General features: G+C 37.7%; 1 protein-coding gene across 2 annotated transcripts in view; it reads right to left on the bottom strand.

Annotated features, from left to right (window-relative positions):
- Positions 1–20060, bottom strand: part of epha3 (EPH receptor A3) — a 211827-nt gene that overhangs the window by 20912 nt on the left and 170855 nt on the right. For both annotated transcript variants that reach the window (XM_031896587.1, XM_002931773.5), the window contains exon 10: positions 2297–2422. In XM_031896587.1, coding sequence (XP_031752447.1) covers positions 2297–2422 — 126 coding nt within the window. The remainder of the gene's footprint in view (positions 1–2296; positions 2423–20060) is intronic.

The raw sequence follows: 20060 nt of genomic DNA on the forward strand, positions 1-20060 counted from the left end.
CTTGCGATTTTTCGTAGCGTTAAAACTTGCGCGAAAAGTCGCGATTTTTTCGTAGTGTTAAAACTTGCGCGAAACATCGCGCCTTTTAAGTTTTACCGCTACGAAAAAATTGCAAGATTTTGCGCAACTTTCGGAATGGCTACGAAAAACTCGCGTTTTTTCGCGCAAATCGTATTGGTAACGAAAAAGTTGCGCTAATTTCCGAAAAGTCGTAAAGTCGCCGAAAAAAATCGCAAAAAATACGAAAAAGTCGCAAAATGTTCGTTTTCCAATCGGAATTTTTCCAATTCGGTTTCAAATTCGTGTCTTAGTAAATCAGCCCCTAAGTGTGGCTAATCAATAATTGTAAACTTGTGATATAACCCAAGAAGTTAGATCACAACTCTATCGTGTATTTACCTGAATGTTGATGGCCACCCTGTGTGACATGGGCAGAGCATGTGCTTCATCTGGGAATGCCAAAAAGTGACTCAATGCACAACTTTAATATGGTGCCACGAGTCCAACCAATTCCATTTAACTGGGGTATATGTATTTACTTTATTAGACCAGATTTATAGAATCTTAGGCATGAAGTACGGTGTATATCAAAGTATACAAATCATATTTTTACCAATAAAGGGTTACGCTTTCATTTTCGTATAAAAATCCAGCCACAAACATTGCTCTTTCTGTACAACAGCCGTAGATCAAAAGCAGGGAAATTGCTGCAGGTACTGTACTCTACTGCTGCTAAATGAACAACAAGGGAGCCAACAATAAAAAAAAAAAGAACATGTATCATTCCAGCCTTGACAAATGCTGAGATTTGTAGCTGAAGAGCAGCTGGTAAGCCACAGGTAACCTGCCCAAACGTAGGGAAATGTATTTATTATGGTGAAATGTTTAGAAATTTTGCCTGAAGATTTGCAGGCTTATTATATTCACCTGTATAAAACACATTACCAAAGCAATACGTTTTGCCTTTTTGTTGCCTTCGGTTATTGTTATAAAGAGTTGCATTGGGTCTTGCTGCACTTGATTTTGTGCAACTGCAGAGTGCCAGAATATGTGTATATTGGCAGGACCATAACACACCTGGGCTAAGCTTACAAGCAAACTGGGGCAATATTGTACCAGTGTAGTTACCCATGGCAGCCAGTCATAAAAATGATTTTATAACTTGTAGTTGATTGTTCCAAGCTTTTTGCTGATTGGTTGCCGATAGCAACTGTGCCTATTGTAATTATTATTTGAACAAAAGTCCTCTTTAGTGTGACCAAAGATACATCCAACTTGTAGCCATCCAGTCCTACAAAGCACAACATCCTTTTACAGCCCCAAAGGATCATTTACTGTGACCTCGAGCAGAAGTGCAAGGAACACAAGATCACTAAGCATTGACCAATGCATTGACATTGTTTAATTTTTTAACAAACCCCTAATTTGCTTAGAGGTTTTATCCATAATCAAGCAAGTTAGCAATCTCCATGAGCAGGTTATGGAGCTAAGATTTGAACAACTTTGTACCAATAAGCTAACAGTCATAATGATGCAGGCTATGATAGTGGAACCTATTTCACTCCCATGATGCACCTAGAACAAAGCCCACCTTAGGGTAAGCACCAGTTCTTTGAGGGACAGCTAGGAAATATCTAGGCCTCTTTCCTCTTATATTTAAGTAGGACAGAATACATAAAGAATGGGAAAGATGAAAGTCTTTAGCCGATGGTGCTGGGAATGACAGCTTGGAAACATCTGGAAGGTCAAAGATTTTCAGATCCTGCTATACAAGTTAATACTTCAATTTTTTATTAAAGGGGTTGTTCACCTGTAAATTAACTCTTAGTATGATATTCTGAGACAAATTGCAATTGGTCTTCATTTTAAAATATGTGTGGTTTTTGAATGATTTAGCTTTTTGTTCAGCATCTCTCCAGTTTCACAATTCAGCAGTTACCTGGTTGCTAGGGTTCAAATTACTTTAGCAACAAGGCAGTGGCTTGATTAAGAGTCTGATATATTTATAGGAAAGGACCTGAATAGCAAAATAAGTTATAAAAAGTCAAAATAAAATTGTAGCTTCACAGAGAAATTGTTTTTTGGCTGCTGGGGTCAGTGACCCCCTTTTGAAAGTTGGAAAGAGTCAGAAGACACATAATTCAAAAAGTAAAATAATAAAAAATAAATAATGAAGCTTAATTGAAAAGTTGGAAAAGTAGGAAAGAATTGTATATATTTTTCTGAAAAATCATTGCACAAAAAGGAGAAAACATAGATAATTCCATGATTCATTTAAAGAAATAAATATGGGTACCTGCTCCTATAACCGTATCAATGGAGATGCAGGCAGAGTCCAGCTCCTTTGCAAACTCATGTACGGCCTGGCTAGGATCTTCATACGTGTGCGGGTCTATGTACGTCCTGATGCCAGGAAGCTTTACTGCAAAGAGATAGAAAATATAGATATATATTTTGTTGTCCTTGTCACTGTGTTGATGGTGCTAATCTGGTCTTGACACAGCTATTCAATTGATTAACAGAGAACCTTGTATCCATTTGTAGGCATGTATCTTAGTATAGCTTCTGTGGTCTCTACATACAAATGTTGGCATTTCTTGGGTGCAAACATTGTAGCATTTAGTTCACACATTTTCACTCTACTGTGTATGTGCACCTAGACCTGAACTTGGAGAAGATCCAGAAAGAAGATGGTAACTTGTTGGGCCGGTTCAATTTATACTTCAAATTATAAGTAATTATAATCACTGGGGGAGACTAATATTTTAGCAGCCCCTGGTGATTGTACCTGTTCATCTTTTAGTTTTTGAATTTGGTTGGTAAGCACATAGGATTTGTCCAGATCTGAATCCTGTAAAAAGTGGTGACATTTGGCCAAACTCAAACCGAATCCTGAATTAAGTGCACCCCTAATACAGGTATGGGACCTGTTATCCTGAATGCTCGGGTCCTGGGGTTTCCCAAATAAGGGATCTTTCCGTAATTTGGATCTCCATTCCTTAAGTCTACTGAAAAATCATTTAAATATTAAATAAACCCAATAGGACTGTTCTGCCCCCAATAAGGGGTAATTATATCTTAGTTGGGATCAAGTACAGGTACTGTTTTATTATTACAGAGAAAAGGGAATCATTTAACCATTAAATAAACCCAATAGGGCTGTTCTGCCCCCAATAAGGGGTAATTATATCCTAGTTGGGATCAAGTACAGGTACTGTTTTATTATTACAGAGAAAAGGGAATCATTTAACCATTAAATAAACCCAATAGGGCTGTTCTGCCCCCAATAAGGGGTAATTATATCTTAGTTGGGATCAAGTACAAGTACTGTTTTATTATTACAGAGAAAAAGGAAATCATTTTCAAAAATAAGAATAAAGAATAAGAAATAAGAATGAAGTCTATGGGTGGTGGCCATTCCATAATTCAGAACTTTTTAGATAATGGGTTTCTGGATAAGGGATCCATACCTTTAATTACCTATCACACAGGAGCAAAAGGAGTTAGTTCATGCTGCCCACTGAATGAATAAGATCACATTGTCAAAGCCTTATTATTGGGCTCATATTTAACAAATATGTATATATATATTTTAATCTAATTAAAAGGAATTTGTATTTGTACTTGTATAAGTCCAAAAAGCAGCTGGAAATTTTAGCTGCTTCTTCTCCCTCCCAAAGTCAAAAACGATCATGGTTACTATCTTAAGAAAGGCTCATCCAACCTCTAGTCAGAGTACAGATATGGGATCAGTTATCCAGAATGCTCGGGACCTGAGGTTTTCCAGATAAGGGATCTTTTTGTAATTTGGATTGCCATAACTTAAGTCTGCTAAAAATCACACTATCACTGAAGAGATTTAAAAGAATGATAAAAGTTAGTGCTTTCATGATGACTTATATTAGCTTTGTGTTGGGCTTTACTTGTCTTTCAGCTCTCCTTGCCATTTACCTTACAGTAAATATAAATTTAAGATAGAGCATAGATTTTTGTTGATGTTTATTATTATTATTATTACTAGACATGCAGTCTAAAAAGGAACATTGGGCTAGAGATTATTTCATGTAGTGTTCATTACTGACCGCACCTTTGAATTCCATGATAGACTATAAAATGCATTTTTTAGAAGGAATCTAAGCTTTTGCCAGGAAAATGAAACCACCAATTGTGTTTCAGTACATAAATAGTAGCTGCACGAGTCTCTTTCTACCAATAAAATGATGTCATTCGGCTTCTGTATTGACATCAAAAGTAGGTATTTTGTTATAGCGAAGTGATTATACTACTCAGCAGAACTTCATTTGCGTGTAAGAGAGACTTCAGAACAGAATGGAATGGGTAACCAGCGCTGCGGGTCACAATCACACACACTGAGAGCAACAACATCCAAACTGGTGGTGGGACAGAAATTCATTTTGAACATAAAAGTTATGCCTTGCTTCAGTGTATATAGCTAATTACAGGTATTGGACCGCTTATCTGGAAACCCATTATCCAGAAAGTTCCGAATTACGGAAAGGCCATCTCCCATGGACTCCATTTTAATCAAATAATTCACATTTTAAAAATGGTTTCTTTTTTCTCCGTAATAATAAAACAGAACCTTGTACTTGACCCCAACTAAGTTATAGTTAATCCTTATTGGAGCCAAAACAATACAATTGGGTTTAATTAATGTTTAAATAATTTTTTAGCAGACTTAAGGTAGGAGATCTGAATTAAGGAAAGACCCCTTATCCGGAAAGCCCCAGGTCCCAAGCATTCTGGATAACGGGTCGCATACCTGTGCATGTATTTCAACTTAAAGTAAACTCAGTTTTGCATTTATATCATATTATGCATGAATAATATATATTACCTCAAAGGAAAACTAATATAACTAATATATATTGGTTCTTCCTTGTCAAGTATTTTACAATATGAGCAGACTTCTGGATTAGGGATTTCCATAAAATATATTTTTTTTTTTAGCAGTACAAGTATGGGATCCGTTATCCGAAAACCCATTATCCAGAAAGTTCTGAATAACGGAAAGGCCATCTCCCATAGACTCCATTATAACCAAATAATTCTAATTTTTGAAAACGATTTCCTTTTTCTCTGTAATAATAAAACAAAACCTTGTACTTGATCCCAACTAAGATATAATTACCCCTTATTGGGGGCAGAACAGTCCTATTGGGTTTATTTAATGGTTAAATGATTCCCTTTTCTCTGTAATAATAAAACAGTACCTGTACTTGATCCCAACTAAGATATAATTACCCCTTATTGGGGGCAGAACAGCCCTATTGGGTTTATTTAATGGTTAAATGATTCCCTTTTCTCTGTAATAATAAAACAGTACCTGTACTTGATCCCAACTAAGATATAATTACCCCTTATTGGGGGCAGAACAGCCCTATTGGGTTTATTTAATGGTTAAATGATTCCCTTTTCTCTGTAATAATAAAACAGTACCTGTACTTGATCCCAACTAAGATATAATTACCCCTTATTGGGGGCAGAACAGCCCTATTGGGTTTATTTAATGGTTAAATGATTCCCTTTTCTCTGTAATAATAAAACAGTACCTGTACTTGATCCCAACTAAGATATAATTACCCCTTATTGGGGGCAGAACAGCCCTATTGGGTTTATTTAATGGTTAAATGATTCCCTTTTCTCTGTAATAATAAAACAGTACCTGTACTTGTTCCCAACTAAGATATAATTAATCCTTATTGGAAGCACAACAATCCTATTGGGTTTATTCAATATTATAATGATTTTAAGCAGACTTAAGGCATGGAAATCCAAATTACGGAAAGACCCCTTATCCGGAAAACCCCAGGTCCCGAGCATGGATAACAGGTCCCATACCTGTATGTGCTATTGGGTGAAACTAAATACAAAACTTCTGTTTTCGGTACTAAGGGCCGCCCCCTGGGATCATATGCAAAGAGCAAACCAAGGGCAAACATATATGTTAGGTTACATCAGCCAATTAATGGACAAAGTTCTTTTGCTCCCACACTACTTCCTGTTACAATTAGAGCTGCATTATTTCCTGTCAGCTGATCTCTGAGGGAGCACACAGCCCATCACAAAATGGCAGCTCAAGGGAAAGTATTCATAGGTTGGTTAAGTATTCATTTTGGGGGTATAGTTTTCTTTCAATTTACCTTCAAAATGGGCTTTCAGAGATACACCAGGGGGGCTAGCCTCACATATTAGGAACCCCTGCCTTAAGGCATTATGGGTAAACCCTATCCAGATCCCAAGCGTTCTGCATACTAGATCTCATACCTGTACTGTATAGGTTAGTGAGGCCCAAAACAAATGCACAGATAGCAAGTCAAGTCATGGGCCCACATATTAATTGCTTTAAACATGTTATTGATAAATTAATTTTTCTCAGTGATTTTAGCACTGAAAAAAAACTCCAATATGACATAATACAGATTAAGTTGCACATTAAATAAATGGCAAGACATCTCACAAAATGTTGTATCATGTTACTATGCATGGCAGGGGCTTAGCATAAATAGTGCTCTTTGTTAAGCAAGGGGTGTAATGCTGCTGCTCAGCTGAATTGTTCCATTGTATGAAAGGTGTTAAACACGCAGCCTGTAAAAACAATAAAATTAACAAACACAATTAAGGCCAATGTAAACATTGCCCCTGGCAAAGCCATAAACTGCCTGGTAACGATCATTGGGAGCTGTGAGCCTCGAGCCATAACTCCCCAGATGGTGAAAAAACAAGGAAACGTGTGCATATTTGTTCTTTGCTTGTTATTGTTCATAAAATATGTTCATTTAGAACAGAAATAATATATCTGTGAAATGGGGCTCTTAAAAACCACAAAGTGCAATATACCTCTCTGCTGCTACTGATAAACTACAACTCCCAGAAGCCCACAGGAGACCTAAGGTGGGTGAGTTTGTGGTTATTCAGAAGAATGACCCATGTTCTCAGTGGCAGGATATTGTCTAATTTGTCTATCCGCATTCTGTAACATTTATTGAGACGTAGGAGAATATTTATTATTTCTTTATTATAAATAAAGCTGCATGTTTTTTGCTATTTACTAAAGAATGATTTAATTTCCCTCTGGGAGTTTTTGCCATAAAGTATTTCCCCAGTAAATTCTAATGGAGAAGAAAAAAAGGTTTTGACTTTTTTCCAAAAATAAGTAATTCTATCTCACAGACTTGCTGTTTACTATGGCTAGCAGCTGAATATGCTAAAGATATAGCTCCATTTTCTGAGGTTCCCTTTGTCATAAGCCATTTTTACCCTGGGTAAGGTGTTTGCACAGTATTTCTGACACCCGCTCTTCCAGTTAATAGTATTTATGTAATATGAGGGGGACATGATTACTCTGTACAAGTACATTAGAGGGGATTATAGGCAGTTGGGGGATGTTCTTTTTTCCCATAAAAACAATCAACGCACCAGAGGCCCCCCCTTTAGATTAGAGGAACGGAGCTTCCATTTGAAGCAGCGTAGGGGGTTCCTCACGGTGAGGGCAGTGAGGTTGGGGAATGCCCTTCCTAGTGATGGGGTAATGGTAGATTCTGTTAATGCCTATAAGAGGGGCCTGGATGTGTTTTTGAACAAGCAGAATATCCAAGGCTATTGTGATACTAATATCTACAGTTAGTATTACTGGTTGTATACAGTGGAGGAAATAATTATTTGACCCCTCACTGATTTTGTAAGTTTGTCCAATGACAAAGAAATGAAAAGTCTCAGAACAGTATCATTTCAATGGTAGGTTTATTTTAACAGTGGCAGATAGCACATCAAAAGGAAAATCGAAAAAATAACTTTAAATAAAAGATAGCAACTGATTTGCATTTCATTGAGTGAAATAAGTTTTTGAACCCTCTAACAAAAAAAGACTTAATACTTAGTGGAAAAACCCTTGTTTGCAAGCACAGAGGTCAAACGTTTCTTGTAATTGATGACCAAGTTTGCGCACATTTTAGGAGGAATGTTGGTCCACTCCTCTTTGCAGATCATCTCTAAATCCCTAAGGTTTCGAGGCTGTCTCTGTGCAACTCTGAGCTTGAGCTCCCTCCATAGGTTTTCTATTGGATTAAGGTCCGGAGACTGACTAGGCCACTCCATGACCTTAATGTGCTTCTTCTTGAGCCACTCCTTTGTTGCCTTTGCTGTATGTTTTGGGTCATTGTCGTGCTGGAACACCCATCCACGACCCATTTTCAGTTTCCTGGCAGAGGGAAGGAGGTTGTCGTTCAGGATTTCACGATACATGGCTCCGTCCATTTTCCCGTTAATGCGAATAAGTTGTCCTGTGCCCTTAGCAGAAAAACACCCCCAAAGCAAAATGTTTCCACCCCCATGCTTGACGGTGGGGGCGGTGTTTTGGGGGTCATAGGCAGCATTTTTCTTCCTCCAAACACAGCGAGTTGAGTTAATGCCAAAGAGCTCTATTTTGGTCTCATCAGACCACAGCACCTTCTCCCAGTCACTCACAGAATCATTCAGGTGTTCATTGGCAAACTTCAGACGGGCCTGCACATGTGCCTTCTTGAGCAGAGGGACCTTGCGAGCCCTGCAGGATTTTAATCCATTGCGGTGTAATGTGTTTCCAATGGTTTTCTTGGTGACTGTGGTCCCTGCTAATTTGAGGTCATTAACTAACTCCTCCCGTGTAGTTCTAGGATGCTTTTTCACCTTTCTCAGAATCATTGACACCCCACGAGGTGAGATCTTGCGTGGAGCCCCAGAGCGAGGTCGATTGATGGTCATTTTGTGCTCCTTCCATTTTCGAACAATCGCACCAACAGTTGTCACCTTCTCTCCCAGCTTCTTGCTAATGGTTTTGTAGCCCATTCCAGCCTTGTGCAGGTCTACAATTTTGTCTCTGATATCCTTGGACAGCTCTTTGGTCTTTCCCATGTTGGAGAGTTTGGAGTCTGCTTGATTGATTGATTCTGTGGACAGGTGTCTTTTATACAGGTGACTAGTTAAGACAGGTGTCCTTAATGAGGTTGACTAATTGAGTAGAAGTGTCTAACCACTCTGTGGGAGCCAGAACTCTTAATGGTTGGTAGGGGTTCAAAAACTTATTTCACTCAATGAAATGCAAATCAGTTGCTATCTTTTATTTAAAGTTATTTTTTCGATTTTCCTTTTGATGTGCTATCTGCCACTGTTAAAATAAACCTACCATTGAAATGATACTGTTCTGAGACTTTTCATTTCTTTGTCATTGGACAAACTTACAAAATCAGTGAGGGGTCAAATAATTACAGTATATAGTTTATGTATGTGAGTGTATAGATTGGTTAGTATAGGTTGTGTGCTGGGTTTACTCAGATGGGTTGAACTTGATGGACAATGGTCTTTTTTCAACCCTATGTAACTATGTAACTATGTAACTATGTAATAAAAGGCACGAAGTTTGATCAGGAGCAGTAACCCATAGCAACCAATCAGCAGGCTGCATTTACTGGTCACCTGTTTAAAAGCAAATATCTTATTGGTTGCTATGGGTTACTATACCTGGGCAAACATAGCATATTATATTACATATGGGGAAATGTGTCTGAACCCAATACTTACCCACTGAGGGTATTGAGGGTAAGTATGAAAGTATGAAGTTCACCCGGATCCAATTTTTACTGGAAGGGAGAGGTTGGGAAATGTTGGGGGGGGGCTCAGTGCTTCTCATTAGAGACTGCCTTTATATTGAATCTCCTAAGTCTTAAGTACATCAGTCTACCAGAATAACTGCTATGCAAAAGGAGCCCAAAACAGAAAATACTTCAATTTAATGTTTATTTATGTAAATCAACATATTCAATGGGAATATTAGTTTAACATTTTGAGGTATATCAAAGGTTCCCAAAGATTTCCAAATCACTTCTATATTGTACCCTTTAATAATGAAAGCCCTCTTCAGCTCTTGTACAGCAGGGAGTGAACCCAGGTCACAATAACATTGGTTTTGGCATATTCCATTTTGTTTATGAAATACGTAAATAATGTTTAAAACAGGACTTTTATGGTTAAAACAGCTGTGTCACTCAGCAAAAGGGTCAGTTCCTTCAGGCACAATTGGCCAAGACTTATCATTAACCATTTACTGGTCTGTAAAGCAGCTGCTTAGTGCACATCTGCTTCCTCCTCTCATTGCTAACATGAGGTGGAAATAGCTGTCAGCTGCACCTTAGCTCAGTTCCAAACAGCAAAAATAAAGTACCCAGCTTTAACTTCTACATCCACGTACAATCTGTGAGTTATAAATCCCCCTCCTGTATGTTAGTTATAATCACAACTGATAAACAAACCTATGCTAAATAATTAGAGAAAGCAAAGGGCCTCACTGACTGACAAGTGCAGCTTGATGCTTGTCCCCCCTGGCAGTCAATCCTAAGTTCCTGTACAGCAGGTTTCTTTTGCCATACACCACAAGGCAATGCAGGAAACAAAATACCATTAAAGGGAAAAAATAAGTCCAAAATGAATATTTTTCATTTTATGTATATAATTAAATGGGACCACCACACAAATACAACTTAAGCTGGCCATACATGCACCGATACTATCGTACGAAACCTCGGTTCGTACGATATTCTGTGCGTGTATGGCATGTCGACGAGTCGACCGATATCGCAGGAAGCTGCCGTCAGGGCTGAGTCGGCAGAAGGAGGTAGAAATCCTATTGTTTCTACCTCCTTATCTGCTGTTTCAGCCCTGACGGTGTGTGGCGGATCTGACGATGTTTCGTACGGCCGATGGTCGCACGAAACATCGTCAGATCCTCCCGTGTGTGTGGCCACCTTTAAGCTTTTTGAAAAAGTTAACATAATTTCAAGCAACTTTGCAGTATACATCAATGAAAAAATATGCAGCTTTTAATGATGTTTAATGTAATAATATGGTTTGGATCAGTTCCCTAAGTCCCGCCCCCTGTTCCCCTGCTGATCTGACTGACTACTTTGAGACTCAATGCATTGTGGATTATGTAGTTTACTGCATGCAGTTGGTAAGCTGTGATGAAGTTGTTACAATTTGTAACATCAGTGTTTTAGCACCTCCTCCCCTACCAAATGATGCAGAAAGAGAAGAACTGTTTTGCAGCTGGATTTCAGCATATACAAATGGTATTTATTCATACTCTTTGGAGGAACAGATTGCAGCCATACGTATATTAGGGGTTTCTAGGTTGTGAGGGGCTCTTTAACAAATTTTGGTTTGGAAGCCGGAGGATCTCTTTAACAACAAGTAGTGAGCCAACACCCAGTGTAACAAAAATTGCACTTTTTGGTGCCATAATGGAAAAGTTGAGTTATACATTTTCAAATTCCAAGTTCTTTCAAAACTCACAACAAAAGAAGATTACCCTATATCCAACTGTAATTGGATAAAAAAAAAAAAAATAGGTTGCGTGTTGAAAATATACCTCCCACTGACTTTAGCATCTTGGCAGGTTTCAGGTTCCAGCTTTTTTTAATTTGAAGTTTTGAGATTCTTTTTAATAATCTTGAAAAATTCAAGTTTGGAAAACTCAACTTTGAAACAAATTCAATATATATTTTTTTTCGTAACACAACTGACTGGAAAAGATTTTTGCATCCAAATCTAGGCAATGTTGGCCACCCTGTCTTAATCTATAGAAGTCAAGGAGCATTTATGTAGACACTTCACTAACAGGGAATTAATTTAAGAATTAGATTTAAGAAAACAATGAAAATAAACAGAATTAGATTTAAGAAAACAATGAAAATAAACAGTTCCATTCAAAATGGCAAGTAAAATGTGGCAGTTTAGGCGTTTTGTCTTGGTTTACATCAATCAAATATTCAATATAAATCCATTTTTTTTAGATTTATTTTATTTAATCTAGAAAATCCTTCCTTTTATATTGCAAACCTGAGATACAGTTTGTTTTAAATAATTTAGATGCTATTATTTTGGACTTGGATTACAAACAATCACGTTGTCAAAGATATCAATATTCTGGGAGGTAACTTTAAACCATTTGACAAAGGAAGGATCAGTTCTTACTTAATGTAATACAGAGTTGACTTACATAGAAAATGGCTCTCAAAGACTCACGCAGAAGAAAAAAACAGTTGGCTTGATATTGTGCCTCTGATGTTCCCTTTACAATTGGGGTTTATGCTGCAGAAAATAAGCTTACACATGCGACTGCTGATCTCTTTTAATACGAGTCCCAGAGGTTCTCCAGAGACTGGGTGAAGCCTAGATACAATGGCTATAATCTCTTCACACCAATAATTAGGGGCAGCACAAGTCGTAAATGGGTTCTGTCATGAATAACAGATAATAAACACATGCACATGTGTTAAGACCCTCTGTGCTGTAGCTCTTTGTCCTCAAATACAATCATTTTCAGTTCTGTTCGAACAGCACGATTTGCCCTCAGGCTAATAGAAAGCAAGAAGTGCTAGTCAGGCAGGGGCAGCAGAGGAGGTGAAACATATTTCTAGTCCTTTGAAGGGAAAGTTATAGGATTTACAGTAATCTGGAGAGAGTTGAAGTCTAGCTGGGCCCTCTAATGCTGAATAAACCAGGTGAAATAGTACAATTTTACAGCTGGAGCGAGAAGACTTTCTTGCCTTAGAAGGCTTTTCTTGCTTATATTTATCCTGGGCTGATTGGTTGAAGTATAGGCAAGTGAAAAAATAATATTGGTGTAGTAGGGCTTCTTAATGGATGCCCTCAAATATAAACTGGCAACAGTGGTAAGAAACCAGTCAAAGAAGAGAAGTGTTTAGCAAATGATGTTTAATAGACAATAACTCATTGCCAAATTAACTTTTTTTTATAACTATGAGAAAAGGTGGAAAAGTAAGTTAAGTCAATAATAAGTCTAAAGCACAAGATGTTTTTCCATATTTAAGACTGGAAAAAGACTTTGAATGACTGATTAAGAGGTTAGGAAGCTTATTAGTCAGAACAAGCAATAATAAGGAGAAGGCTTATATACGAATGCAGGGATCCCCAACCTTTTTTACTCAGATGTTTTTTACTCAGATGTTAAGAGTGTTGGTGAGCCACACAAGCATGAAAAAGTTCATTGCAAAATAAAGGCTGTGATTGGCTATTTGGTAGGCCCATGAGGACTGCTAGCTTGCACCTACGAGTAAAACTGATTCTGTGCTTCCAAAACTTGCTTTCAAGCCAGATATTGAAAAATATCTGAGATCTGAGCAAATGAAACTATGTATGTCTATCCTTATGCAGTTAAAGACTGCAAGTTGACAAAACCCTGCAAGACACTAGAACATTGTAAATAGACTTTCTAAGACCAAGAACATTTTTTCTTATATTTTTTATGGACACCCCCTGGCTTTACTTCGTACCATTATTAGTGCATGCTGTAGAACTTGAAATGTTGCCTTGAACTTGAAAATGTTACTTTTATATATTCAATAATTTCACAATTTCACAGAACTTAAGAAGGGTCTGCCCATATTTAAGTGTGTGTCTACAAATAACTAGTGTTGCAGTTTGTTCTGCTCTAGGAATACTGAATAAGGGAATAGGCAAAGTAAGGATATCTGCCTTGAGATGGAGTGTACAAGAGCCAGCTACTAGTTAGATTTGCAGGGAGAGAAAGTATTGAAGGCTAAGTGAATTTATTTAATAGCCAACTAGAAGAAATTATGACCCTTTTCTAAATACCATTCTGGTTTTGCTTATGAATTTTTTAATGGAAGTATTGGAGGCTATCATTACTCCGCACTCTTTAGGATTTAGTAGTTTACATTACTGAAAATATATTACTATAATGTGCTTCTAAAGATTTGGGTTTGGAATGAATTTACAAGTGGAACCCTTTATTAATGCTTACTAGATGTACAAAAGTGTGAAACACTGTATTGAGATTATATACAGATTCATTTTATAGGTTTTAAATTTAATAAATGTGGCGCTTTACAAGACAGTCTTTGTGCCAAGGCCATTTGGCCAGGAGACGTTTTGGCACGATATATCAAAATTTCCAAGTTAATATTAAAATCAGTGTGGTTTTCTTATTTGATAAGTCTGGGGCAGGGATTTCAGAGTGTTGCATTACTTTTGTAGCCAGGACAGAGCCATAATTCTATTCCATACAAATCCATATTTATCTTTTAAATAACCCTGATTGAATGTGTTCCAGAATTCAAAAAACTCAAACATCTCTGCCAACATAAAATGACTTGAGCCCTATTTATGCAGAAAATTGTTTTAAAAAAAAAAAAATCAAGCAATCTGATTTTAAAGATCACAGCCATTTTTTTAAAAAAAAATCATATGACCACTTGCTTAAGTGCTCAGTAAATCATATATCTATGGAAACAATAAAGTAATAGACATGTGGTTAGTAATACAACACGGCTATTGGCTTCAACCCAGTTTTTTTCAATGTGTCATTTAGAATGGGAATAATATACAGTACATCCTGATCAGGAACTTGTGAGGTTGTATTGCCCAAATTGCCCTGCTGGTATGTTAATTGCTCCAGATGATGGGTGTAGTTTTGTCTGTAACAGTTTAATCTGTGTGTGTTCCTTGCTTCCCATCATTTCAAGAAAATGTATGATAATAAGAATAAGAACAGACACCTCACTGAAAGGGCACCTATCATAATTGGTTCCCCCAACCAAAGTGAGAGCTCTGTTAGGTGGGGAAACAATTTTACTAATATAGGTGCCCTCTAAGCTGAATTAGTAGTTAATGGCCTGCGTGTTCTTGCCTAACTGATCTCAATAAGTCCTACAGATATCAATGATATTATCAGCCTATTGATGCTGTCTTCTTCTGAAGAGTCTGCATTGGCCCTTATTGTGATCTTATTGTTGGCCCAGAAGGCCAAATAATCAGCTTGATTTAGCTCTCCACAAGTGATGAGTGAATCTGTCCCCCCAAAAATTGTGAAACGCATTAAAGTCAATAGGCATTTTTGCATGGCAACCTTTTCTTTCACTGCAACTCTTTCCACGCAAAATACATTGAAGACTATGGGCGTTTTTTTTACGCGATTTTTCTGTGCAGAATACTTTGGAGTCTATTTTCTCAAGGCCAATATTTTGGTGGTTTTGCAAAAATATTCTCTGATGGCGAAATGTGGAACTTTGCTAAAAGTTTTACTCATCGCTACTGTCCACATGGGTGAGAGTTGGGGAACAATCCACCAAATGAACAGATCTTTATTTATATTTCCAGCTGAACACGAGCTCTTTTTGTCACTTGTTAAGTTCAGTTGTGGTAATGTAGTCCAATAGGGTTCTAATTTACAAATTATCTTCAAAATTGGCTAGAAGCATGCTACTTTTGAATGAGATTTGTGTTGAACAGTTAAAGAACATGTAAATCCCACACACAAAAACTTCTTTGAAATATTTCAATACCTGCCACTCTGGTTGTCCCGAGGTTAATAGTAAGGCTACAACATCTCCTTAATTACTTTAATTTTCTTCTCCTCCCCACTCGGCCCCCTCCCTCAGGAATTTGCTTTGGCTGTTGGCTCCTGGGCATGCTCAGTTTTTCTCAGCTCAGATTACTAAACACACCCTGCTGTCTAGCAGCCAATGCAGAGATGGCACTGCTGGTTCCATTGGAACCCTGCTCTATCCATCTGCTCCTGTTTTTGTCTCCTAACCTTCTCTCCTGAACTCAGCTTAATCATTACAGGGCTCAAAGAATGCAGAACTTTTTTATCAAAGACAGTTGTGCCTGTGTGAGCCTGTATTCTTGATGCAATTTATTCTGAATAAAGGTCTGTGTGTATGCTGTTTGCAGATTTCAATGTAACTGATTATGTGTCAGAGGGAAAATGGCCACTGGGTCAAAGCTATTTGCTTTAGGAAAATGTGATGGTGCTGGCAAATGGAGGGGATATATTCAATACAAATGATGCCATTTGGGTGGGGGAGACGTGCCCAACTGATATACATTGTAGGAAAATGTAGGCTTTAAATGTTATTTAAGGGCTGATTTATTACCATTGATCTTTCTTTTTGGCACAGTTCGCAGCATATATGATATTGATTGTGTATTTTGTACCATGATTATGGGGGGGGGGGTTGGGGGGGCTAAGAATCTAGCATAACTATTTGATGGCATCTGGTGAATAAAATTTTTCTTAAGAAAAACTTAACACAAAATACTAAGAATTCTTTGAGTAAATCCAGGGGAAACAGCATGCTTGGATAAATAATATAGACTTTTCACAGAAATTTCACTGTGCATTTTATGGGGAATTCCTAGGTAGGAGAATAACAAAGGGCAATTGAGCCAAGAGCCTTAAATGAAGTATTACAGAACTTTTAATTCAATTCAATAACTGCATTAACTAAAGAAGAATTAGTGGCTATCAAGAATTTTCTTTTAACTTAAGGACCATTATATTAACTGTCATTACAGGATAAAATGAGATAATCAATTTAGCAAGCGTAGAAAAAGATGTAAAAGAAAATCATTTGTGTCTGAACGGAATGACATAATCTTCTAATCAGAGCTCCTCTAGCTTCATTGCGGTAATAATTAACAAGACAATTTACACATCCGGCTGTATGAGCTTGCTGGTGCAAATTGCCACAGGTACATTTATATCTAAGTTGTATAGCTGTTTAGAGCCATCACAAAATCTTCTGCTCACTCAGTATAATTCCAAAGCAAGTTGCCTCATTTTACATGAAATGTGTGAATTTGTGCAACAGAATACAAAAATATTACATTTTTTGTCTTTTTATTCTTAATCATTTATTCAGTAGTTGATTCAGTATTTATTCAGTTGATTCAGTATTTATTCAGTGATTGATTCAGTATTTATTCAGTAGTTGATTCCTTCAGATGTTTCTTTTCTAATTAAACAATAAGAATTATAAACAAAAGGGGGAGAAAGATCCTTTAGTCCCACTTGGAAAATCTCTCTCATACCTAGGGTTGCCTCCTATTATTAGGAATAATACCAGCTATGGTATAGGGGAGGCAGGAGCAGGTTGGGTGGGTGGGGTTATGACACAACAGCCATAAAAGGGGCAGGGTGATGACATCCCCTTCAATAGAAGGCAATGCCCCTTCTGTAAACAATAGAGGGCTGACCTGTGAGCAGGAATTGGGGGTGGAACAACAGGTGATTATAAAGGTATATTTATCATGCTGTGTAAAAAGTGGAGTGAAGCAGTAATGGTGATGTTGCCCAGGGCAACCAATCAACAATTAGATTTCAACAGTTAGAAAACCAAAGCAAAGCATCTGATTGGCTGCTATGAGCAACATCATCGGCAATGTTTTACTCCACTTTTTACACAGCATGATAAATATACACCAAATTTACCAGTAAAGATATTACAGTTAAATCTGTAATACCTAACCTTGGGTGGGTTTTTTACCAGCTAGTCCAGTAAAATACTGCCACCGGGCAGGTGGCAACCCTACGCATACTGTTATCATGGATGTGTTGACTTTGCAATATTTGGTTAAATCATGAATTAATGAAAGCATCTCCACTTTAAAGAACAGGGTACATGGTTTGATTTTGTGTGGTTTGGCACCCCCAATTCTTAGTAGCACAAGACGCAGTGTCTCATTGGGTGACATCCCGTCCCCATTACTCGCAACAATCGCCTAACATGGCGGCACATTCACTGAATGTTCTGAAACCTTGGAAATATCTGTTGATATTGCAATTAAAATAGCTAATTAAACAGCAGTTATACAACAGTTACAGAAGTGTAATAGGGGCCATATTTGGGAACCCCCTTTGCCTTTAAACTTTAGTGAAAATACATACAAAAATGAAACATTTCATCCAAAATCCGCAACACTTTTCTTGCAGTTCAAATGCAATTCTCAAGCAAATCACACAAATTGACAAATAGCCATCAATAGGCATATTGTAAATCTGACAGTGTTCATGCTTCTCAGGCTATCAGTCTCACTTTTAGAATGGGATGCTAACAATTCTGTAACGCGGACTGTTACACTGCAATAGAGGCAGATTGTGCTATTTATCATTCTAAGAAGGTAAACTGCTTTCTAACAATGTACTGATGCATTAAAATGTCATAGTGCGAGATATATCAGCCCTTTTAGAATTGCTCGAGTAGCCAAGAGAATGCACTGGTATCATTCTCTTTTCTTTCCATTTATGTAAATGGTTTAGTCAAATACCTATGTCATTTAGTTTAATCTGAAACTGACTTTAACAACCTTCCTTTACTTCAGCTAGATTTTATTTACCTTTGTCATATTTATTTCCTAATGCTGTCCAAGTTGGTCTCTGATATCAATGGGCAGTTGATTGCTTTTAACAGCATATCTGCTATGGATTGGGGACCTCACCTCAGACCTACCAAACTCAGGTTGTTTTAAATAGGAATTTAACTCCTTTAAATTCCTATTTAGACAGGATATTCCCCATTCTCTGTCACAAAGTTGCTATTCAAATCAATGGCAGATGATATGGGTGAATTCAAGTTTTTAGTTGTTGATGGGAATATGATCCTGGGGAACACTCCTTGGGGCATATTTATTATAGTGTGTAAGCCAATATCATTGGTGGTGTTGCACCATTCATTGCACCATATCATTGGAGCTGTATTAAAAGGGGCATAGATTCATGGGAGGAGGGGGTTATTTTTCCCCTTTACAGAGCGCTGGTAAGGCCCCATCTAGAATATGCTGTTCAGTTTTGGTCTCCAGTGCTCAAACGGGACATTATTGAGTTAGAGAGGGTCCAGAGAAGGGCAACTAAGCTGGTAAAGGGTATGGAAAGTCTCTGGCCAAGTTGGGTTTGTCTACACAGGAGAAGAGGCGCTTTCTTCTAAACTCCGTTTAGAAGAAAGGAGGTTCCGTTTAAATATTCGGAAAGGATTTTTTACAGTGAGAGCTGTGAAGTTGTGGAATTCCCTCCCCGAATCAGTCGTACTGGCTGATACATTATATAACTTTAAGAAGGGGCTGGATGGCTTTTTAGCAAGTGAGGGAATACAGGGTTATGGGAGATAGCTCTCAGTACAAGTGAGGGAATACAGGGGTATGGGAGATAGCTCTCAGTACAAGTGAGGGAATACAGGGTTATGGGAGATAGCTCTCAGTACAAGTTGATCCAGGGACTGATCCGATTGTCATCTTGGAGTCTTCTGGTTGAATGTTATCGACGTACGTCTTTTTTCAACCTAACTTACTATGTTACTATGTTACATAGCAACCAATCAGATCTTTACTTTTGCGTAACATGAATGTTCAAGTCTAATTGCTGATGGTTGGTATGGGCAACATCACCAGTGATGTTGGCTTACACACTAAAATAAATATGCCCCCTGGTGTTACATTAGCCTAACTTTGTTCAAGTCAGTTGTAAGTGGCAAGGGTAGACGTTTGGTGTGCTAATAGCCGAACTGTGCACTAAGCATGTGTCTCAAGCAATAACCTCAGTGTAGTTCCTTGGGTCGGAGCTTTCCATGGGAAGATCCTTTGCAGGAGAATAATGTTTCCCATGCTGCTCTAGGAGCGCAGCCCTCACAGTTAAATGGCTGTATATGAAATTTAGATGATAGATTGTGTTTACATGCAGCATTTTTCAAAGCTTATCTGATGCAAAGCCATAAGGAGGCCTGTACAAAAACAACATAACAGATAAGTAAATCATGAAAATCCCACTGGTCTCAGTGGAAATTATTTTTGGACTAAATGAATGTGTTTGCAGAAAATGTCGACCTCAGTTAACTTTATTAAAAGACAGAGAAGGGGAAATAGAAGAAAGGTAAAGGAAATAACAATTCTTTCCCTGTGTCCTACAGTTTTAATAACTGAATTTCCTATTATTGTAAATCTGTATGGGCCAGAATATGTGCTTTTAAATATTTATAGTCCAACATGTCAATCTCCGGTTAATGCTGAACTACAGTATCTAGAATCCCACTACAAGCTTCTGGTGAATTTTGTTATTGAGCTGAGTGGTGGTGGGACCAAGGGCAAAAAGCCTCTGTGTTTTTATTTCCAATTCACCCTTAGTTTTGACGCCTGTTTGGTTTTGACCCGAACAGTTCATTTTTTCTTAGGCCTGTTTGGTTTTCAGCCTT

The sequence above is a fragment of the Xenopus tropicalis genome, chromosome 2, assembly GCF_000004195.4.
Source record: "Xenopus tropicalis strain Nigerian chromosome 2, UCB_Xtro_10.0, whole genome shotgun sequence".
In the NCBI taxonomy this organism is placed as follows: domain Eukaryota; kingdom Metazoa; phylum Chordata; class Amphibia; order Anura; family Pipidae; genus Xenopus; species Xenopus tropicalis.